This window comes from Euphorbia lathyris, chromosome 5 (assembly GCF_963576675.1).
Source record: "Euphorbia lathyris chromosome 5, ddEupLath1.1, whole genome shotgun sequence".
Lineage (NCBI taxonomy): Eukaryota > Viridiplantae > Streptophyta > Magnoliopsida > Malpighiales > Euphorbiaceae > Euphorbia > Euphorbia lathyris.
The window spans coordinates 87,347,928-87,372,441 of record NC_088914.1 but is presented as its reverse complement, the minus strand read 5'-3'; the positions used below and the strand labels follow the sequence as shown (position 1 = coordinate 87,372,441).

The 24,514-nt window shown below is 35.1% G+C and overlaps 1 protein-coding gene across 15 annotated transcripts; it reads left to right on the top strand.

Moving 5' to 3' along the window:
- Positions 1-14,872: 14,872 nt before the first annotated feature.
- On the top strand, positions 14,873-23,441 carry LOC136228626 (origin of replication complex subunit 6-like). 15 transcript variants are annotated; one of them, XR_010688773.1, is made up of 10 exons: positions 14,873-15,000; positions 15,628-15,823; positions 15,964-16,254; positions 16,343-16,452; positions 16,532-16,637; positions 17,011-17,070; positions 17,169-17,249; positions 17,874-18,034; positions 19,136-19,296; positions 19,805-20,567. XR_010688773.1 is itself a non-coding variant. In XM_066017064.1 (8 exons), exons 3-6 carry the CDS (start codon positions 16,137-16,139, stop codon positions 17,920-17,922), a joined length of 270 nt encoding a protein of 89 aa, XP_065873136.1. In that variant the 5' UTR covers positions 14,873-15,000; positions 15,628-15,823; positions 15,964-16,136; the 3' UTR covers positions 17,923-18,034; positions 19,136-19,296; positions 23,058-23,441. The 15 variants fall into 15 exon arrangements, 4 of the variants coding, with proteins under 4 accessions (XP_065873136.1, XP_065873134.1, XP_065873135.1 ...); XR_010688772.1 differs by having other exon boundaries at positions 16,532-16,708; XR_010688775.1 differs by lacking the exon at positions 16,532-16,637.
- The last annotated feature ends 1,073 nt before the right edge of the window (positions 23,442-24,514 follow it).

Here is a 24,514-nt window from a genome sequence, read left to right as displayed (position 1 = left end):
AGTTAGAGATGGAGCTTTCCTTTAAGCTATTGAACCACGCGCGAGCATGATCTGATAGAGGGAGGGAGAAAGCTCGACACATTATGGCATCTTCCCATCTGTGTAATAGCATTACCGCTTCATAACTCTGCATATGATCGTAGGGATCACCCTTTCCGGAATAAGTGGCGAGTTGGGGCATCTTGAATTTTTGAGGGAGAGGTTTATTCATGATCTCTCCCGAAAAAGGAATTTTCCTTGCCGTTTGTTCGTCATTGCTCGGAACCAACTTCTTTTATTCTAGCACCCTTTCGATCATTCTCTTAAGGGCTGTTGTCTCTTTAGCGTTGAACATGGATTCTTCTTCGGCTTTCTCATGTGCTTTCAAATTTTCTTTGCAAGAACTTTCCACAACTCCATGAATCTTTAGGTTGTTTCCCTTACGCTTTTCTCCTTCACGTGGTTCTGAGATTTCATCGTGTGGTGACTCGACCTCAGGATGTTTTTCCTTGTTTCGAAACTCTTTGTCTCGCATTTCTTCTTGGACAAAAAGCATTAATTCTTGGAGTTGATTATTGTTTTCTTCAAAAAATTTCTTCAACTCTTCATAATCCGTCAAGGAACGGTAGGTGGATTTGTTCTTGACGGCCCGTGTTGGTCTTCAACGTTTTCAACACGTTCTTCTTCGTTGGTTGGATGTGCATAGTGTTCGTTCAGAATATGGGATGCTTGAGAAGGTGGAACTTGAGATTTCTTGGGAGGTATCTTTTTTATTACGAAAAGTAGATAATGTTGAATGAATGACTTTTTGATCTTTTCCCACCAACGTCGCCAATTGTTGTAGCCTGAACTAAACAATAAATTTGTATAATGTGAGATCAATGTTGAACTTCTGAAGGAAGGCGGTCCTTCCAATCAGGATGATGACGGTCGACGTTCCTTGAGGATCGAACCTCTTGGATGAAGGTTGAACGTCTCTAGATGAAGGTTGAACGTCCCTGGATGAAGATTGATCTTCCTTGAGGATTAACCTGTTATAGTGTGAGAAGCGGTCTTCCCAAAAACGCTCCGATGCTCAAGTCAGATACCGTAAAATATAGTATTATTTTCTCTCTCAAAGCCAACCCCTTCCTTTTCAGCTTTCAACCTATTTATAGGAATAAAGGAGGAAGTTACTTGTGAGCTATCGGTAAAAGATCGTGCTGAACGTGGGTACAATTATCTAGGACGATAATGGAGTACGTGGATAGTAGTGGTTATATCACGACCAATATCAGAGGTTCTAATATTAAAAAAGATAAGTTTTATAGTTGAACAAGTAATAAATTCTTTTTTAATCTATTTTCTTAACTATGTAATACATCCTCCGCATTTAATTTTTTTTTTTTTTTTTGCAATCGAGTGATCAATTCATTACATTTTATGCAAGTTTAGAGAGCTAACTGAACATTTTATATAAATTGAGGGAGCTATTGGAATACTGTAAAAGCTTAGGGATCACTTGAGCTTTTTGAACGAGTTCAATAGTTAGATGATGTATTACGCCTTCTTCGACTATCTGAAACGAGTTAACCAGATCTCATTAGCTAGCTCTTCCTCTTCCTCTTCCTCTTCTTCTTCTTCTTCTTCCAAGCTGGAGCTCAAGCTCAAGCTCAAGCTCATTTCAAGGCCAGAATAGTCGCATTAGTTAAAGGCCAGTTCAATGTCGACAACAATAACTTTGATAGCCTCCTAAACCCCATGGCGTTACAGATCGAGAGATTGATTCAACAGTTCAAGGTTAATGTTTAATTTTGGTTTTCATTTTTCATTTTTGCTATACTTTTTTTGAATTGTTTCATGGGATATTAAATTTCTTGTTGATGTGTACAGAATGAGTTGGGACATGTGTCAGAGCAGCTCTCAGATCTGGTATGTGTTTTCTATTTTTATCGTTGCTAGACGTATTTCTGTTTGATCTTCTACTTTCCTCATAGTTTCAGTTAGAATCTATATATACTCGATTTAGTTGGGATTGAATATTGCAATTGATGGTAGCTTCTTTTAATCAAATTTTGAATTTATTGCCCTGCTGAAAATACTAATTAACGAATCTCTTTTATTGTTTGATAACGACATGGTTTGTAGCTGGATAGAATGATTTTTTATTGTGCCATAATGGATTTCAGAATGATAAATCAATATATGCGTCTCTATTGCATGGAAATTTTGTATGTAGAAGTAGAACTAGTAAGCTGCTTGTTAGCAATTATGTAGTGACTGGTGACCGCAATAATATGCAATCGACTTCTACTATGTCTCAAAGAACTTGTTTTGATATTGTTCCAAAGAAAAGAAACATACATTGGGTTCATAGTGCTTTCCAATACATGTATATTTACCATCACTAATGTGTGCTGTTCCATGTATTTTATTGTATTTGGTCAAATTCATCAAAATTTGTTGTTGATAATCTTTGCCGTGTGCATCAGATATACACGTCTCATCAAGCACATTGTCCTCCAACAATGCATAATCTTCTGGTACTGCAAATACTTAGATTGACCGTTTGAGAAGTGCCCTAATACATCCCTAGCCCTCAAACTTGTCTAAAAAAGTATAATAACCCTCTAGTTTTGAAAACGACTGATTATCCCCTTGAAGTTGCTTTGAAGTGACACTATTAACTCCCCTAAGTCCTACGTAGCTGAGCAAGCAGAGATTTGGACAAATTGAAGTGCACATACTTTAAGGAGATAATCAGCTGTTTCAAATTGATGCTGGAGATGTGATTTCTAATTGTTCCAGTGTTTGTCATGTTACATTATTCATGTCTTTAATTTAGGCAAGTTCTACCCTGAATATGGAAAAAAAGCATTCCGCTCCCCTGATAGTTAAATGTGCTGCCTCCATTGAACTTGTTGAAATATTTTTGTGTATTTTTTATTTTTTGGTTCGTCCTTTTTCGGGTTCAAGGATCTTGATTTCCGGTTTTGAGGAGGGAAGATCACCTAATCAAACTCTACAAAAGCTTTGGAGGTTTTCCATCGAATTCAGCAGAAAATTTGGATGGTTTTTTATGGATGTTTATTTAGGAGATGAGAAAGAGACCGACCAAAATATGAGAGAGTTCAAATCCTCAAGTGATTTTATCATGTAAGGAGACCTCAAATTCCAAAGTTTTTGGAGCAATTTTAGAGAAAACCATGGTTGATGTTAACAATTGTGCTGTTTCTGAGTAATTTATGGTAACATAGCCTTCTTATTGTGTGGTCTAATTTTATTTTTATTTTTATTTTGTTCATTCAATTGCAGTTCCGGAATTGACTATTTTATCCTTCAGCTTTACCTTCAGCCTTAGGCTTCTAACCAAGGATATGGACGTCTTTTCAAACACCCGTCTTTTCAGCCTTATCCCTTACTGTTAGCTGTCACACCCATGAGACCCTCATTTCCTCCTTTCGTTTCTTCCTCATCGTTTCTTTTCCATGCTGATATGTTTAGCAGCATGTTTTTGATTCATCCATATTTTACAATGTACAAATTCATTCAACTAATATTCAGTTCAACAATTTAAAAAAAAATAATAATTATTGTAGGGGCCATCTCAACAGTTAGAGTGGATTCTTCAAAATTATTTACAGAGCTTTTTTTTCTCAAAAATGGAATTAAATCCTTAAAATTTTACAACCCTATTGTAGGGGCCATCTCACAGTTGGAGTGGATTTCCACCGCGTTAGAGCCACGTTACTGAACTGAAAAATCCTTGACAACTAAGGTTATTTATTAACCGTTTAGTATTTCCAAGGTCCGTTTCAGCAGCTCTAACACAGGCCGAACTGATAGAGTTAGCCCCAAATTTAAATCAGAAAGCAACAATTAGACGTTTATTTATAATACACAAACCGTATGTGAGCCTTTAACCGATGTAGGATAGCAATTCACGATGAAGTTAAATTGCGATGTGGGATTCTTGGTGTGAAATTCTACCGATGTGGGATGCCTTCTTTTTGTTGTTATATAGGCGTGAAACATTGTCTCCAGCCAGCAGCCTTAAGTTGCTCTACTTGGTCTCTCCTTCAGATTTAAAACTTACGATGAGTTAGATTCATTACACCTTAATATATATACATCACAATGACCACAATATGTTATCCCCTTTTCATTATAGGATTATGTCTGTGTTTGTGCTTATGGGTTGTGCTTGATGAATGTAGGTTTCAAGCGATATTTGATAGGCAGACTGCTATTAGAGAAGGCCTATAGCAGATCCTTCAATTCGCTGCAAAACAATCTCGGTGTCAAGTGAGTTCTTGTTCTTCCCTTCTAATGAAGTTGTAATTCTAATTTGATGTAAAGTCGGTATATGGTTTATGATCTGTGGAATCTTAATTGGGTTTGTGCTATAGGACAAAGCTGGACATTAGAAGTTCAGATGTGTTAGGTTCATTCCTTTCGTGAAGAATGGTTTATCACTTTAAGTTTCCTGTCCATTTTCATTTATTGCTTGCTATGTGTTTGTAAAAATGCCTATGAAGGTGTTGCCTATGTCCATGGGTTTGGAAAAAAGCCTTACTTTTGCTTGAAGGCTGTTGTAGAGATTGAACTATTTTGAAGGGACCAGCTCCAGCTCGAGAGTGTATTTCAACCGAGTGATAGCCACATACCAACCTAAATCCTTGGTTGCCCAAGGATTTAGTCCTTGGTTGCTGAGGTTATAAGTTAACCGTATAGCATTTTTCCAAGGAGGCCAAGCTGGAGCAACCCCTATACTTATTTATAAGGAGTTAGTTGTTAATTTATACTACATAAAATAGACAATATGTTTATCTACCACCAATGTGGGATCATAGATTGAAGCTCAGTATGTTTTTCCCTCAAATATGCTCCCTTCAATTCCATTGAACTTGATGCAATATTGTTATGTATTTTTAGGCTGATGCACTTGATAAGCTAGAGGCATTTACAAGCTTCAACGGACCAGACTTCTATGGACTTCCAAGAAACGAATCAAAGATCGAACTAACTGAAACCCCTTGGAAGGTAACAGTGGACCAAGACCATCCACTCTAGGAAATGGAGCACCATGGATGTTGACTGTTGCTGCAGGAAGCATAGATCGAGACTTTCCAGGATATGCTTTACTTGGTAATAAACAACGATTGAGGGGTGTCACACTATACAATGGACCTGGAATGGGGAATAAGCCAGTGGTTTGGTATATGCTAATACTATTTGAAGCAATTTTTGTTAATACCCAACCAAGTATTCTCGATCCAGCAATGGTGCGGGGCTGCCCCAGACCAAGCAGCCAACCACTTTGCCCTGCACCATTGTTCGATCGATAATACTTGAGTATTTGCAAAAATTGCTGAAAATAGTATTAGCATATACCAAACCCACTGGCTTATTCCCCATTCCAGGTCCATTGTACAGAGTACAGTGTGACACCCCTCGATCGTTGTTTATTACCAAGTAAAGCATATCCTGGAAAGTCTCGATCTATGCTTCCTGCAACAACAGTCAACATCCATGGTGCTCCATTTCCTAAAGTGGATGGTCTTGGTCCACTGTTACCAGCTGCACAAGAGACCAAAACACCCTGCTGCATTGATATCAGGATTTGCCATCAGATTTCTTTTTTGAGGTATGATTTGTCATCAGATATCAGGATTCTGTTCTGTGCTTGCAGTCAATAAATCAAGAAGCAAAGGACTGCATTTATGACTACAGTACTGTGACGCGGATTATATAATGCTATGATCTATGTAGTAGACTGGTGATCTTCCTTAGAGGAAACCTTAGATCATTGTTTGCAAACTTTTCAACCATATCAATGTTTGAAATCATAAGTTTTGTTTTTGTACTTCCCGCGGTACTAATAACGTTTATCTAATCTTGTGGATGTGCTGGAATTTACAATGCTCCAGTTTATGCCAAGGTTTTTGAAGGATTTTGAATAGGTAATAAGGTTTTGGAATTTACATTGCCAAGGTAAAAATCGAAGTCCGAATTAAATTGGTTTGTTGCATCTGCGACAAATAGGTAAAAATCAAAGTCTCAAAGTCTGAATTAAATTGGTTTGTTGCATCTGCGACAAATAGGTAAAAATCAAAATCGGAATTAAATTGGTTTATTGCATTTGCAACAAATCGGATGAAATCGGGGTCAGACCGGAAACTAGTGGTCCTGCCAGTAATCATTTTGCGTCTTAAAATAATTTTAAACTTTACAGCCAAAGGGAAAAAAAGGGTAAAAATCACCCTATAGAATTTGAATATTCCAAAGGTGAGTACAGTGTAATCACCGCCAATTGCTTGCTTATTTATAGTTTACTTTTCACTTTAAATTTCCATTCCAATGTAGGATGACATGTATTCATTATGTTTGCTTATTTACTAATATTAATCACAAGAGAAGAGAGATAAGATTTAAATACGCTTATACTTTTTTTTTTTCATAACAAATTGAAGCATTTCATTAAAACGAACAGGAATGAATATGTTTTTCAAGAAATGATGTTAGCCAAAATGGCTTTACATTTGAAGAAAATAAATTAGTATTGGAATGGGAATGCCTAGCAATTAAGTGATCAGTCCTATTCGCTAATCTAGGAACATAAGACACCGAGAAATCCCAGTTGTTTAACAGTAAAAATCTACAGTCTTGAATGACAGTACCAAAATCAAATAAGTCGTTTGACTGATGTTTTATAGCATTTACTACAAGAAAACAGCTTTTTTGTGGGGAAAATTTTCCCCACAGAAAGTCCAAAATTTGCCACTTAAGGCATTTTGTGGCGAAAAAAAATTCGTCACATGATCGCCACTGTTAGACCGACGTTAAAGATAATTTTGGCGAAAATTGCGTTTGTCACAGTAGAGATAAAATTGTGGCGAAATTAAAGTTCGCCACAAAAAGACATTGTTTTCTGTGGCGATTCCGGTCATCGCCACACTAGACCCACTTTTTATGGCGAAAATTATCCCCACTAATATTTACAAATTTGCCTACTTTGTAACGGTATGAACACAATTTTGTGGGGAAAAACTTCTCCACTAATCATCATATTGTTATGTGGGGATTTGCATTTCGCTATAAATAATAATATTTTTTATGGGAAACATTTCCCCACTGATATTGCTAATAACATTTCCCCCACTAATAGGGCAAGTAGAAAGGGGGGAGGTAGAAAGGGGAGCGGGAAATGAAAATGGGAAAATTAGAAAACAAGCGGATAATGGGGGGAATAAGGTTTTCAATTTCAACATCTTCCTTACTTCAATATTTGGGGTGTAAATATTAAATTATTAATTTTTTAAATTTTATTTTTATATTACACTAAACATTAAATTATATTTTACTTTTAAAACATGTTAAAAAGGGTAAAAGAACTAGCATTGTGTAATTGGTAAATATGGTTTAGCTACTTTTTCATTAATATTGTTTTTAACTATAAAATTAAGTACATTTTTTCTATTTTTTTATTAAATGCATCGCGTGGTATAGTTTTCCTTAGTTAATTATCAAGTAAAATAAAAAAAAAAATCTCCGGCATTATAGTCAAATGAACTTATTCACATTCAAATTATACCCCATTGTTTTTGTTTGTTTGTTAAAAAAGCAAAAAAAGCAAATATTTATGGGAAAAAAATATATTTTTTTAATTGAAATACGGACCTAGTCTAACGGAATTGAAGTAATATATATATATATATATATATATACTTTTATAGAAAACAATAATAAGTAGATATTCACACAAAAAATTAAATTAAATTATATATTTATATTGTTAATTAATTAATTAAATTAAATATTTCTTAAAACTTGAATTTATTAATAAAATTAAAATTGTAAATAATTCTATAAATTAATATGATATATATATAACAAAATTAATTATAAGTTTAAAAAAAATTACAGTGAAATATTTATTTTTTAATTTTTTATCTACATAATTTTTAATATAATAATAATAATGTTTACTAACTAGTTTAAATTTATAATAGTAACTGAGTAAACACTTAAAAAAGATATTAATTAAGATAAATATTTTTAATTGGGAATTTATAAACTCCCCATTAATATTTTATAATTTTATGGAGAATTTCAATTCTTCCTATTAATGTATTATATTTTCAGTGGTGAAATTTGAATTTTCCCACAAATATTTTAAACTTTGTGGCGAAGTTCTAAACTCGCTACAAATATGTAAACTTTCATGGGGCATTTATAAACCCCCACAGATTTATTATTTTTAGTGGGGAAACATATTTCCCTACTATTTTTCCCATAAAAAGTCAACTTTCTTGTAGTGTACATTTATCCCGTCTGACTCGAACTCTATCTTCTCCCACTGGTTTGTGATTGCGCGTATCAGACTGTCCCGTAGAGCTAGCGCTTTTATCAATTGAGGCATAAACATTTCGGGATGCGAACTACTGTTGTAGCATATGAAAGTGCCTGAACCATCTCGTGCAATCGCACCGGTACCTCCCTCGTCTGGGTCCCTGAAGAGCGCCCCATCCACGTTGCATTTGACGAAGTCTGATCACGGTCTCCTCCACCTCCTATCGGTCAGCTGGTTTATCTCGGAATCCTCCTTAGCGTCCCTTCCACGCGTGACGAAAGCTGGGCTTGATGCAAGTGAAAGAGTATTTTCATTTTTTTTTATGAAAGAGTATTTTCATGATAAGTGAAAAAATATTTTCATTCTTTTTTCTATTATTATTTTAATGATCCGTGAAAGAGTATTTTCATTCATTTTTTATTATTTTAATTTCACCAAAAAGCATTTGTTTTCTTATTACTCTATCCGTAACTTCTTATTATTTTGTCCCTTAAAAAAAAAATCTTATTTTAACTTCTTATTATTCTGAAAGAGTCTCATATATTTCCAAGGATTTAGTCCTTCGTTGCTAAAGTTATAAGTTAACCGTATAGCATTTTTCTCGGGTAAATTTCATCAATGGTGTACAACTTTTACCCCATTTCACACTTTGGTGTACAATCTTCGTTTTGTCACATTAAAATGTACGACCTTATGGGTGACCTCCCACTATGGTATACAGCAGGTAAAAATGACCGGTCAACGCTTGGTCAACGCGCCACCTCAGCAGTTTTCATTTAATTCATTAATAAAGATGGACCCACCTAATGTGCAATGATCAAAATACCCTTTATGGGTTTCCTTCCTAAATACTATTTTCTCTCCTTCACATATTTCCTCTAAATAATTTCTCTCTCTAGCTTTTCCTTTTCTCTCTCTAACTCTTCTTTCTCTCTCATTAATCACTCAAAGAAAGCGTCGATTTGTTCTCACTCGACTGTCTTTCTTGATTGAAATTTTCTTCCCATGATTTTTTTTGGAACTCTTCAATTGAGAAATCAATCACTTTGGTCGATGGTTTTGAATCCTTAGATTGAGGCCGTGGATTCAAGTGCACTGCCTTTTCTCCATTGATCTTGTATGTCTGCAATTCCATATCAGATATAAAATTTCAATTAATTAAAACCGATTCACATCAATGGAATCATAGGAATAGAGATATTTGATTTGGAAAGAAACCTGATTTTAGAACACTCGAGATGTTTCTGAATATCCTGGAGACAAACAACATCCTGATAAACATATTTGCAGATCTGAAGTTTCCCGTAAAGAAAATGAGACTTTACGCAATGTCTGCAAAACTCGAGATTGCAGTCCATACAAAATACATTCTTCTCATTTTTTTCTCAACTATTGATGAATAATATAGGAATCAAAGAATTTGCAATTCAGCAGCGAAGTTAACCAATCTTCTCTTTTCTTCTTCTTGTATAATTTGCATCCTACCTGCTCAACATTCAATGATAATCATAAGCATAATCAGATACAATATAATCAATTGAATCCAATGAACTAAAAAAATTAGGAGGAAGCAACTACCAAGGGGCGGGAGGCTGAATGTATATCTTTTTCTTTTGTTTGGAAATAAATGAGAGAGAGAAAGGAGTTAGAGAGAGAAACTATTTACAGGAAATAAATGAAGGAGAAAGAGAGTAGTATTTAGGAAGGAAATCCATAAAGCGTATTTTGGTCATTGCACATTAGGTGGATCCATCTTTATTAATGAATTAAATGAAAACTGCTGAGGTGGCGCTTTGACCAAGCGTTGACCGGTCATTTTTACCTGCTGTATACCATAGTGGGAGGTCACCCATAAGGTTATATATTTTAGTGTGACAAAACGAAGGTTGTACACCAAAGTGTGAAATGGGGCAAAGGTTGTACACCATTGGTGAAATTTACCCCATTTTTCTAAGGAGGCCAAGCTGGAGCACTGCCAGTATAAGGAGATACTGAGATACTTGTTAATTTATATTGTTAGAAAAAATGGCTTTGTTGTTGAAGAAAATGGCTTTGAATTGTGGGGGTATATTTGTCTTTAGGGACTTTAGCACTTTTCCTATCCCACATGGGAAATTTACAAATTGAGTGGGTATATATATAGTTGGACTTTATAAGTCTTTAAATTGTGTTAAATGAGTTTTAGCAAGTTCTTATTTCTGAAGCTTATAAATACAAGAAGTTTTCCAGCTTTGTATATATATTTTTCTTTTAATCTTTTCCAATCAAACTTTCTGGGCAATTAAAACACTCTTGCTGTTCCATCATCTTCGACTTTGAGTGCACAAGTTCGAATTGGGGAGCGACCGAAATTTCATATTGCACTTCGGTCTGCTGAAATCGCTTTCAAGGCAGTGGCCTCCGCCACGGCACAGTTCGTTCTCTGTTCAATTTGCGATTTGTTTTCTGTTACCCTAATTTCTTTTTAACATATACTACATCAATTAGACACTATGTTATCCTACCACCGATGTGGGAAAATATACTACTGATTATGAGAATATATTGCGATGTGGATTCTCGTTGTAGAAGCCTAATTAAAATCGCACAAAGTATAGAGATGAAAAAGAAAGAATTTTGATGATTGAAGATTCGGTTTCAAAGAGCAAAAAAGTGGAATATATTGCGATGTGAGATTCTCGTCGTAGAAGCCTAATTAGCATTATGGTAGTTTTTCTTTTGTTTGTTTATTCTATTTTGCTCTTGGTTTCTAATAATGTTGATTTCTCTCTCTCTATTGTTCTTGAGAATTGTTTTGGGGTGGAAAATATTTTGGTAGTCATGAATTCTCATCTTTGAAGTTCACAGGAAACTAAGATTGGAAAGGTTGCCAATGTTCTACACAACAACAAGCATGGATTAAAAGCAAATTATAAATCTTATCACATCTATACAATCTCATATATATATATATATATATATATTCCCGGAGGTTTCTCATTTTAATCTTGGTACGTGGAAAAAAAATTGTCATGATAAAAGAGCGCTTAGGAGATGACAGAAGTTTTCGTTGTACTAAAACTAAAGATTTTAAAATTAAAATGAGGGTCAACAACCTCAAAATTAAAAAATTTGAAATCATCTAGGTGTTTACGCTTTACTAAAAATAAAGATCTTAGAATTAAAATGAGTGTTGATAACTTCAAAATTGAAATTGTAATCAACTTTAATTTTTCAACTTTTAAAATTTTGAAATTATTTAGGTATTTTCTTGGTGAGAAGAGGGAAAACGAATGTTTAGAAAAAGAAAGCAAATGATTTTGGAAAATAAATTTTTTTGTTTCATGGTAATTATGGTACTAAACAATTGTAATTCTTAGAATTTTCCATTTTAATGTCGTTAACGGTCATTTTTATAGTTTGTAAACTAATCAATCCTCGTTATTAGAAAAACCAAAATTATAGTTCTAGTCTGAACAAATTTGACAAAAAGTGAAAGCTCAATGATTTTAATATGATTTTTTTTATTTAGAATTAAAAATAAATATACCCTAAATAAAATTAAACTACATACACTAATTAAAATTTATTTCAACATGCTTTTAATTTTTTTATAACTATTCTATAAAATATTAATTATATATTAATAAAAAATTATCATATGAGCCCCTAATTTTTGGGACTCTATTCGGTCGCTTTTATTATCTAAAGACAAAGCCAACCTAGGTCTGAACGGGTTCATTGCTATCAAGATTGATATGGAGAAAGCCTTTGACAGATTGAAATGAGATTTTATTATTGAAACCCTCTCCATTGCTGGAGTTCCAAATTGCTGGAGACGGATTATCAGGAATTGTCTCACGTCAAGTTCTATGCAAGTGCTTATTAACGGGGAGGCGTCTGATAGCTTCTTTCCTTCGCGAGGGATCCGTCAGGGTGATCCGATTTCCCCATATTTGTTCGTTCTGTGTATGGAGAGGCTTGATCACTTAATCAGGGATATAGTCGTCCAGCAGAAGATTCAACCTATAAAACTGAATATTAATGGTCCGCCAATTAGTCACTTTTTCTTTGCGGATGATCTTCTCGTGTTCTTGGAGGCAGAAATTGAACACCTGTCCAATTTTATGGTGGTCATGGAGACGTTTTGTTCCTACTCGGGCCAAAAATTAAATCTCAACAAGTCTAAGCTCTGTGTTTCTAAAAATGTCTCGGATGCGTATGCTCGTGAGCTTAGCTGATCTTGTCAGATTCCCCTCACTAAATGCCTGGGGAAATATCTCGGGGTGCCGCTGTTGCATGAGAGGGTGAATACTACCAACTTTGCTGATACAATTAATAGAGTGCAATCTCGGCTTAGTGCGTGGAAAGCCCAAACTCTATCTCTTGCGGGTAGGATCACGCTGGTAAATTATGTGACGGCAGCAGCCCCCAACCATGTGATGCAAACAAACCGTTTACCGGCCAGCATGCTCGAGAAATTAGACAAGCTGAACCGCAGCTTCATCTGGGGAAAATCTGTTGGTAATCAACGCATTCATCTCCTACCGTGGGACAAGGTCTGCAGACCTAAGAAGGACGGAGGGGCTGGTATCCGCAAGGCCTCGGATACTAATAAAATATTCTTGATGAAATTGTTGTGGAAAATTTGGAAAGAACCGAATGCTTACTAGGTTCAAGTCCTTGCATCTAAATACAAGAAGGATGTTTTGTTTGGAGGAGACCAACGGATTGCAAGGAATCGGTCCCATCTATGGAAGAGTATCCACTCTATTTTTTATGACTTCAGTTCAGACCTCTCTTGGAGTATTGGTGACGGTTGGAGTGCTTCTTTCTGGGATGACAGATGGCTGGACGACCTGAAGCTCAGGGAAGAAGTTATCCATCCTGTAGATAATGCAATTCAAGGGTTCAAGGTGGCTGATATGCTTGATGACCAACATGGCTGGCACTGGGATTTATTGAATCACTATTTTGAGGAGTCTATTCTTTTAAGGTTCCATGCTATACTAGTTGTGAGGGACTTTGGTATTCGAGACATGCCAAGATGGAGGACAGCTGCGAATGGAGTTTTTACCTGCAAGTCCGCCTATGAATTCCTCATATAGGAGGATTCCCCGATGCATAGTAATAAGGCCTTTACCCGCCTTTGGAAGCTGAAGACACCGCAGAAGTATAAAACCTTTGGCTGGCTTGGTTTGCACGGACGTTTGCTTACTAACCAAGAAAGGAATAGGAGACATTTGTCGGAGGTGACTAGCTGTCCCAGATGCGAGGCGGATGTTGAATTTGTGTGTCATGCGCTTAGAGACTGCGTCAACAGTCAGGTAAGTTGGAAGGAAATTATCCCTCGGCATTTCTGGGTGGAGTTTATGCACATCAACAACGATAATTGGTTTGAAGAGTGTTTTAATCTCCTGGATACGTCCTTCGGATTTGAGCACTGGCCCAAGGTGTTCTTAATCACGACATCCACAATTTGGGGCTGGAGGAATGCGGAGATTTTTCAGGAAGACTTCCTGCCCGTCGAACATGGGTGAGGTCATCTCCAGAAAGATCTCGGAAAACAACAGCTGCTGGCAGCTCCTGCAAGGGAATAAGCATCCGCTTCAAAAAACAGAGAGATGGCTCCACTAGAGGAGGCCCCCGGCGGGCTTCTGGAAGCTCAATACGGACAGGTCCCGACGTGGGGAGGCAAATGTTGTCTCGGCTGGTGGCTTGATCAGAGATTCAGATGGCAATTGGGTTCGAGGCTTCCTTCATAATATTGGTTCCGGAATTCCTTTGAGGCGGAGCTTTGGGGTTTGATCACTGGGCTGCAGGTGGCGATTGCTGTCGGGGCCAGTAAGCTAGAAATAGAGTCAGATTGTGCGGAAGCTATTTCCTTCATCAAGAATAGTTGCCCTCCTCACCATCTGGGCTGCAGGTGGCGATTGCTGTCGGGGCCAGTAAGCTAGAAATAGAGTCAGATTGTGCGGAAGCTATTTCCTTCATCAAGAATAGTTGCCCTCCTCACCATCTGGCTCGTGGTCTTATATGGTCGGTTCAACAACTTCTTACTAAGATTGATCAATATAAAGTGGCCCATGTGTATCGTGAAGGGAATAGATGTGCGGATTTCCTAGCTAACAAAACAGCAGATCAGAATGTTGGAGTCACTGTGTTGGTTGATGCTCCTCCTGAGATTGCTCCGCTTCTCAGAGATGATTTCCAAGGAGTCGCTCTCCCTCGTCTGGTTGCTACGTAATGTAGCTTCATTTCCTTTCGTTTAGCTTTTCGTTCGGTGTTTTTCGCTCTTGTTTTCAGTTGTAACCAAAAAAAAAAGACAAAGCCAACCTAATCAGTTTATCTACACATTTTAAAAATTCAAAAGTCAACCAAATCAAATCATATAATTTTCCAAAGCTGTATTTTACTAACTTTATTAAACTCAATTCATTCATAAATTATAATACAATTTAATTAAATTCTAATTTTCATAGATACTATGTATACCCTAATCGGCAGCACGTGCGTGTGTGCTGCACGTGCCATCAACTGAAGCTCACACTACTCTCTCACAAAATCGCAGCTATATCAACAGAAGCTCACTCTTCTTCTCACAAAATTCTTCTCACAAAATTGCAGGTACATTATTCGTAACAAAATTGCATACAGAAAACTGAAATAAAATCAAATCAAATCTCAACTCAAGGATTGATTTCATTTCGGTAATTACAAATCTGTATTTCTGTTTTGGGTTTTGAATTTTTGTTTGTAATTCTATCTTGAATTTTCAAGTTTTGTTGAAGTTCATTATAAGACATTGATTTACTTTAATCATTTCACCAATTCCGTTATTATCATGTCAAACGCAATCTGCCTTTTGTTGAATTTCAAATCCCCTTGTTTGTTCATGTTCTTCCCCTCAATAGTCATTAGGATTTTCCTTTGGTGTTTTTGGCTCTTCTGTGCATAGTTATCAACGGCCTGTCATTAGGATTTTCCTTTGCTTGAAATGAGATTATTAACTCCCGTAAGTCCTAAGTGAACATACTTTAAGCAGGTTCATGAGGCTAATAGTTCACTTTAAACAAGTTTGAGGGATTAATCAGCTGTTTCAAAGTTCGGAGGGAAGGGGGGATGGGGGGGACGGCTTTTATGGTCAACTTGGAGGGGATATATTTGTTAGGTCAGTTGATGCTGGAGATGTGATTTCTAATTGTCATGTTGCATTATTCATGTCTTTAATTTATAACTAAGATTTACCCGGAATATGGAAAAAGCATTCTGAGACTCCCGATCGTTAAATATGCTGCCTCCATTGAACTTGATGCAATCTTATTGTGTCTTTTTAGGCTGGTGCACTTGATAACCTAGAGGCATTTACAAGCTTCAATGGACCAGACTTCTATGGACTTCCAAGAAACCAAGACTCCCTGGAAGGTGCCTGAGTCTTTCTCATTCTCATTTGGAGATATCATTCCAATGTCTGCTGGACAAACACTTCACTGGCAACCATGGTTTTCCTCCTAATTTTGACCATTTCAACTGGTAAAGCACTCTCAATTATAGCGCTATTAATATTATGATTCTTAAATTTCATTTCTTGATATAAAAGTGAATTTTACATTTTATAACATTAAAGTTCAAATATACAAAAATCCATTAATTTTTAATGAATCTTATTTCAGCTGGGAAACTTATTTATGGACTTCTTAGTTTATCCTTTTTCGGGTTCAAGGAGCTTGATTTCCGGTTTTGAGGAGGGAAGATCACCTAATCAAACTCTACAAAAGCTTTGGAGGTTTTCAAATTGAATTCAGCAGAAAATTTGGATCGTTTTTTGTGGATGTTTAGTTAGGAGATGAGAAAGAGACGGACCAACTACGAGAGTGTTGAAATTCTCAAGGGATTTTATTATGCAAGGAGACCTCAAATTCCAAGGTTTTTGGAGCAATTTTGCTGTTTCTGAGTAATTTTTGGTAACATAGCCTTCTTATTGTGGTCTAGACTTTATTTTTATTTTGTTCATTCAATTGCAGTTCCGAAATTAACTATTTTATCCTTCAGCTTTACCTTCAGGCTTATTACGCTTCTAACCTAGGATATGGAAGAACTAGAATAGAGTTTTAATTCCTTAATCATCTGGATCTGAATCTACTTGGTTACTCTGTGAAGAGGTAATTTATCCATGTTACAATGTACAAATTCATTGAACTTGAAACCTTAAAATTCCTTGAAATTTTAACTCAATTGTAGGGGCCAACTCAACACCCGGAGTGGATATCCACCGCGTAAGAGCTAAAACACTGAACTAAATCCTTAGCTGCTGAGGTTGATTACTCAACTGTTTAGCATTTCCAAGGTCCAGTCCGTCAACTCTCACACAGGCCGAGGTGGAGGAAGCCCCAGATTTAATGATATTAGAAAAACCAAGTAGGTTTATTTATAAGACACAAAATAGATGGTATCCAATTGTTCACGGATGTGGGATGCCTTCTTTGTGCTGAGATTTAGGCTTGAAACATTGTGTCCAGCCAGCCAGCCTTAGGTTGCTCTACTTGGTCTCTCCTTCAGATTTAGGCTTATGAGTTAGATTCAGTACACCTTAATATATATACATCACAATGACCACAATAAAAGCTAAAAATATAGGCCAACAAGGGTATCCGTTATCCCCTTTTCATTATAGGATAATGTCTGTGTTTGTGCTTATGGGTTGTGCTTGATGAATGTAGGTTTCAAGTGAAGGCCTATAGCAGATCCTTCAATTCGCTGCAAAACAGTCTCGGTGTCAAGTGAGTTCTTCCCTTCTAATGAAGTTGTAATTCTAATTTGATGTAAAGCCTGTATATAGTTTATGATCCGTGGAATCTTAATTGGGTTTGTGCTATAGGACAAAGTCGGACATTAGAGAATTAACAATTCAGTTCAGATGTGTTAGATTCATTCCTTTCATGAAGAATGGTTTATCACTGTAAGTTTCCAATTGGACAATTCAAAAAAAAATTAATTATTGTAAAGATTCAAAAACGGAATTAAATCCTTAAAATTTTACAACTCTATTGGAGGGGCCATCTCAACAGTTCGAGTGGATTTCCACCGCGTTAGAGCCACGTTACTGAACTAAAAAATCCTTGACAACTAAGGTTATTTATTAACCGTTTAGTATTTCCAAGGTCCGTTTCAGCAGCTCTAACACAGGCCGAACTGATGGAGTTAGCCCCAAATTTAAATCAGAAAACAACAAATAGTTGTTTATTTATAATACACAAATTGGACCCTATGTGAGCCTTTAACCGATGTGGGATGTGGGATTCTTGGTGTAAAATTCTACCGATGTGGGATGCCTTCTTTTTGTTGTTATACAGGCCTGAAACATTAAGTTAAATTCTACCGATGTGGGATGCCTTCTTTTTGTTGCTCTACTTGGTCGCTCCTTCCGATTTAAAACTTACGATGAAGCAAAATGTTATGAGTTAGATTCCGTACACCTTAATATGTACATCAGAATATAGGCCAATGAGGGTATCCGTTATCCCCTTTCCATTATAGGATTATGTTTGTGTTTGTGCTTATGGGTTGTGCTTGATGAATGTAGGTTTCAAGCGATATTTGATAGGCAGACTGCTATTAGAGAAGGCCTATAGCAGATCCTTCAATTTGATGTAAAGTTGGTATATAGTTTATGATCTGTGGAATCTTCACGATTCAGTTCAGATGTGTTAGGTTCATTCCTTTCGTGAAGAATGGTTTATCACTGTAAGTTTCCTGTCCTTTTTCATTTATTGCTTGCTATGTGTTTGTAAAAATGCCTCAGTAGATCCTGAAACCTGTTGAAGATAAAAAGGAGGTTTGTTTGCATCTGTAATGAGAATTGTTTATTTTCAGGCTATAATGCACGGGAACTCTTCATGACAAGCGTTTCCCCCTTTCCGGTAGATGTGGGAAACCGAAACTCTCAGAAACTGATACGAAACGTTTCCGGACACGTTTCCGTAATTACCAAAAATATGAATCGTGTTTCTCAATTTTTAAATGGTGTTCCCCACCTATTTCGATTAAAATTCTAGAAACTCAAAGTTTCTATTTTGGAGTTCCTGTTTAATCTAAGATTAGAAAAATTGAAACTTTGTATTTAGGAGATAATTACTTGTTGAGCTTGAACTTTCTTCATCTTATTCTTCAATCTTGTTTATTTAATGTATTATTATATTTTTAATATTTATAAATATGCCCCTATATTTTTAATATTTCACGTTTCCCCCACGTTTCTGTTTCCTATGTTTTTCAGAAATTACGTTTCCCAGTATCGTTTCCGTTTCAGTTTCAGTTTCCGTATCCGTTTCCGTTTCCGTGCAACATAGTTTTCAGGTATAAGCAACTGTTTATTGCAGCCTTCACTGCAGTTGCTTTCTATCTGTGTTAAAAAAGACATAATGATTTTGTCCTCCACTCCTTTTGTTAAGTTCTTTCACATCCCTTTGTATGTTCAAAAGGCGTGGTTTGTTCAAGAGCTCGCGTTTGAGTGCGCCTTTTTCAGCCTAGCACCTTGCTAGAGGTGCACCTAGGCTCAAATCTAGAAGTTATAAATTGTTTTTTAGGATTCCAAGTTAAAATTGGGATGTTTTGATCTCAGCTCTTTTAATTTAATTAGATGTTTACAGCTAAGTAGTTTGACAAACAGGCTTAATGGCAATTATAATTGATTGATAAGAGGCTCAATCAATAAAAATTGAAAAAACTAGGGGTTTAAAGATGCTTCTTTCCTACAAAAAAAATAAAGGATTTTCCACTGTAACTTATGGCATTAATTAGCTTACCAATTTTATAGTGTTGCATTTTACGTTATGTCTCGTGTAGGAGAAGCAATTGCTTTAGCTGTGACTTGTGGCAACAGAAGGTTTTTTCTTGGGAGTGATAGTACTCCTCATGGAAGGATGAGAAAAGAATGCCCTTGTGGATGTGCTGGAATTTACAATGCTCCAGTTGCCCTTTCACTTTATGCCAACGTTTTTTAAGAGGTAATTTTACATAGAGTGTTCTTTCCTCATATAATGTTTACAACTTCATTATATTCGGAACTTATCCTCATATAATGTTTTTAGAAGCCACAAAATTACCTGTATGCTTTGCCTGAATAGGTCTGGGATTATGTTACATGGAAACGGAAACTGAAACCGAAAATCATGAAACGATATTTGTAAAATATATAGGATTTAAAAAAATTTAGCAGCATGTTTTTGAGGCTCTTCTAAGCATATTTGGCTTCCAGTTATCTTGTTGATTTTCATTTCTTGTCTAGTTGTTCTATGGGTATTCATAACCTGTTAAGAGCTGATCTTTTCGTCTTTAGGGTTGTAAACGGGACAGAACCAAGATGGAAAATACCTCTTGTGCCCCTGTTCCCCTGACCTAGCAAATAACTTAAGCAAGCATATTTCGATGTGGGAGTGGCCTTCTTAACTTTCAAATTTCTTAATTATTTGTAGCTGATTTTTTTTTTTTTTTTGACATGTGATGAGCCTTCAGCCGTTGGACAATATGTGAAACAAAGAGGCGTTTATTTATAATACATAAATTAGACAATGTGTGAGTCTTCAACCGATGTGGGATACACTGCAATTCATGATGAAATTAAATTGCAATGTGGGATTCTTGGTGTGAAATTCTAATTGGGAGTGGAAAGCATTGAAATTTTGATTGATGATTCAGTTTTAGAGAAGGAACTAATAATTAAATTATTGAGGAGGAACTAAATTTAACTATTATGGGATAATGTACAGAATTCCCTATTCGTAGGCGAGAACAATTTTATCTGTAAAAACTGGTATAATTTCATATATGATTAATGAAATTGTCTCCTCAGTCATTAATCATATTATCGTGCTGCATATTGTATTCTGTTATTACCATGATTGTTAAAACCGGATTGGTAAAAAAACTGGGTTAGAGGTTGAATCGAGGTTCAACTGTTGTTAAAAAATCATATGAAAATTATATTCTTAATTCACATTTAACATTATAACATGAGAAAATGAAAAACACGAAAACATGAAGAATGCAAAAAAAATGAAAAAACGTGAATAACATGAAAAGGTTGTAAAATGCGAAAAATATAAAAACTTGAAAAATCCAAAAATGCGGAAACACAAAAAACGAAAAACGTGAAAACACGAAAAAAATGTGACAAAATACGAAAAATACAAAAACGTGAAAAAAATGGAAACACGAAAATGCAAAAACAAAAAATAAACACGGAAATGTGAGAAAATGCAAAAAAAAAAAAACAAAAGTGTGAATAACACGAAAAAGTGACAAAATACAAAAAATAGGAAAATGTGAAAACGCAAAAGAACGGAAAAAAATAAAAAGAACAAAAACGTGGAAAACGCGAAAAGACGGAAAAAATGAAAAGCATAAAAACGTGAAAACAGCTAAAATGTGAAAAAATGGAAGACAAAAAAAAACATGAAAACATGACAAAAAAGCGAAAAATATGAAAACGTGAACCAACACAACAAACAAGAAAATGTGAAATGTGAAAGCCAAAAAACACGAAAACGTGAAAAAATGTTAAAAACACATTTTTCATGTTATTAACATTATTTTTTTTTTTCATATTTCGTTTTCGTGTTCTTAACATTTCCTTATATTTTCGTGTTTTCCCATTTTTTCACTTTTTGTGTTCTTACATTTTCGTGTTTTTAACGTTTTCATGTTTCCCCCAATAATACATTTTCGTGTTTTTAACAGCTTTCACGTTTTTGTGTTTTTTCACATTTTCCTGTTTTCCATATTTTTTCAAGTTTTCGTGTTTATAATGTTTTTTATGTTTTCGTGTTTTCCATAATTTTTCGCGTTTTCGTATTTTTTTTTTATTTTCGCGTTTTCATGAGTTCTTTCTACAGTGCTTTTCTTATTCTCACTATCCCACATCGGACACAATAAGAAAAATAGAGAGTCTATATAAATTAGAGAGTGAAGATGAGTTCAAATCCGGCATGGTTAGTAGTACTGACTGCCCTACAAAAGTCCTTGTAGAATTTAAAGTATTTTTTTTTTTTAAATTAATAGATAACTGATTGTTAATCCGGTTTACTGATTTGATTCCGGTTTACTGGTTCACTTTGGTTTTTATGGGTTAATATATCAGGCCAAACTATATTTTTCAAAGTCTTGAATTGAGCTGAGCTTGTAAATTTGAGTTGAGAAAATGAGCTATAATAAGCAAGTTGTTATTTGAGCAGATCTTGCTTATGAATAATTTCAATTTAAATGCGGCTTGTGAGTAATAAGCAAGTTGTTATTCGAGATGAGTTTGAATATAATTTGTTATTTGAGCCGAATTTGAACAACAATTTGAGCTTGATAGCTTGGTTCAAGCTCGTAAGCTCGTTAAGAAAACGAACCGAGCCGATACCTAAGCAGGTGACCTCAAAAAGATTAAAACTCGTCTCGAAACTCGGTTTGGTTCGGTCTTCAGTCTGTTTAGAGCCCTAAAGCTCAGTTGCAAAGAGAGAGAATAATAAAGATTTTTGGCCAACATTGAATCGGTGAATTGAAAGCATTTAAAAATGGGTGTTGTTATTTACTGCCTCCAAATTACTTATCGTCGTCTCCATTTGAACAATTTTACCATTTTCATAAAAAAAATTCAAAACATTTTTTTTTTTTTGAGAGAATCCGCATGTTTTATGTCTAGGCGGATGAATCTCCCATCTGGCTTGGCCAGGCGGGAGATTCATCTGCCGAAGCATAAATTAATTTTTTGTGACCAAAAATGCAAAATCGTCATAAAAAATATGTATGATTTCATGGTTTTTTTTATAAAAAAAAACGTAAATTTTAATGTTTCCGACTAGTACTCATCCATTTCCAGGGTTCTCGGGTTGTCTCGCATCAATTATTTTTATAATTACAATTATTGTTGTTCGGATTTGTGATTTTGGGGAGAGAATTTTCAGTTTTTGATCAAAATTATAAGAAGGGAAAAAAGTCCAAATGGATCGAAGAACTGATCTTATTGTTGGGATAGTAAATGTTAGGTTAAGAATGTATTGAATAATTTCCCTGAAAGTATATTGATTGAAATATAAATACAGAAATAAACTAAATATATACAAGCATTTAATGATGTACACACGATCCAATTACATGGCACAATTTTTGTATTTGAATTTAGCTTATTAGGTAATGCGTCATTTTTTTTAATCAGGTAATATGTCATTTTTTAGATTGACACGAAACTAACACGTAAATTTTTGGGTTAGGATTGATATGCTAACCCGAAAACGATACGAATATTTTAAATTATTATATTCTCTCATGTTTTTACGTCACTTTATTAATAAAGATAATAAATTATAATTATTACTTGCAAATTTGATTTGAACCTCCTAAATTGTTATATACACAATACCTGAGTTTCTAACATGATGTTGGACTTAGCGGATTTTTTTATAGTTTGTGTTAACATACTAATTTAAAAATGATATTAAATATTTAAAAATAGTACCATTATCATATAAAGCACAACAAAATTACATATAATTCGAAAAGACGACATAAAATTGACACTAAGCGAAACAAGTTAACACAAATTTTTTTTGAATTAGGTTTACTACTAAGATGAATCTGAAAGTGACAAAGTTCTAGTAGATGTCTTTGAAGAAATTTATTGAACTAATAATTGGAATATGACAATTCAAAATATTTATTATTGTAAAGATTATAATAACAGTTAATATAATTAATTCCTTAAAAATTTATAACTTTATTGTAGGGGCCAACTCAACAACTCGAGTGGATTTCCACCGCATAAGAGCCATGTTACCGAAATAAATCATTGGATGCTAAGTTTATTTAATTTTAACCGTTTAGCATTTCCAAGGTCCGATTCAACGGCTTTCACACAGATCGAGTTGGAACTAGTACCAGATTCAATCAAATAAAGATGCAAGTAGCTGTTTATTTATAATACATAAATGAGATAGTCTATATATATCTTCAACCGATGTGGGATGACTTATATATAACTGAGTTATATATGTTGTTAAATGTAATTGTAATTATTTGTTACATACTTTTGGACTCTCGCTTGATGTGGGCTAAGTGTACCAGCTCGACAAACCCGGGTTAGGTCTCCTCCTTGGGGAGAGACGGGAGAGGCCGGTAACTAATTTATAAGAAGTGCCTTTCTCCGAACAAAAATTGAAGTTCAGCAGGAATTCGGGGAGAGACGGGAGAAGCCGGTAACTGATTTTTCATGTTTTTAACATTAATATTTTTTTCATATTTTTTTTTTGTGTTTTTCACGTTTTCGTGTTCTTACCATTTCATTGCATTTTCGTGTGTTCCCTTTTTTCACTTTTTGTGTATTCATGTTTTCGTGTTTTTAACGTTTTTGTGTTTCCCCCAATAATACATTTTCGTTAAAAACACGTTTTTGTGTTTCCCCCAATAATACATTTTCGTATTTTTAACAGCTTTCACGTTTTTGTGTTTTTTCACGTTTTCCCGTTTTCCATATTTTTTCAAGTTTTCGTGTTTTCCATAATTTTTCCCGTTTTCGTGTTTTTTTTTATTTTCGCGTTTTCATGAGTTCTTTCTACAGGGCTTTTCTTATTTTCACTATTCCACATCGGACACAATAGGAAAAATAGAGAGTCTATATAAATTAGAGAGTGAAGATGAGTTCAAATCCGGCATGGTTAGTAGTACTGACTGCCCTACAAAAGTCCTTGTAGAATTTAAAGTATTTTTTTTTAAAAATTAATAGATAACTGATTGTTAATCCAGTTTACTGATTTGATTCCGGCTTACTGGTTCACTTTGGTTTTTATGGGTTAATATATCGGGGCGAACTATAGTTTTCAAAGTCTTGAATTGAGCTGAGCTTTTAAATTTGAGTTGAGAAAATGAGCTATAATAAGCAAGTTGTTATTTGAACAGATCTTGCTTATGAATAATTTTAATTTAAATGCGGCTTGTGAATAATAAGCAATTTGTTATTCGAGATGAGCTTGAATATAAATTGTTATTTGAGCCGAGTTTGAACAACAATTTGAGTTCGATAGTTTGGTTCGAGCTTGTTAAGAAAACAAACTGAGCTCATGCCTAAGAAGGTGACCTCAATCAGATTACAACCTGTCTCGAAACTCGACCCGACCTCAAGCAAATTAAAACTTGTCTTGAAACTCGGGTTGGTTCGGTCGGCTCGGTTTGGTTTTGAGGCTCTTT

What these genes read in the sequence shown, in the direction of transcription:
- LOC136228626 (XM_066017064.1), top strand. Translation starts at nt 16,137, where the DNA reads ATGAGAAAGAGACGGACCAACTACGAGAGTGTTGAAATTCTCAAGGGA. An exon ending in AGGAGACCTCAAATTCCAAG is followed by an intron (nt 16,217 to 17,010) that starts GTTTTTGGAGCA and finishes TGATGAATGTAG; the next exon opens with GTTTCAAGTGAAGGCCTATA. An exon ending in ATGAAGAATGGTTTATCACT is followed by an intron (nt 17,250 to 17,873) that starts GTAAGTTTCCAA and finishes TGATGAATGTAG; the next exon opens with GTTTCAAGCGATATTTGATA.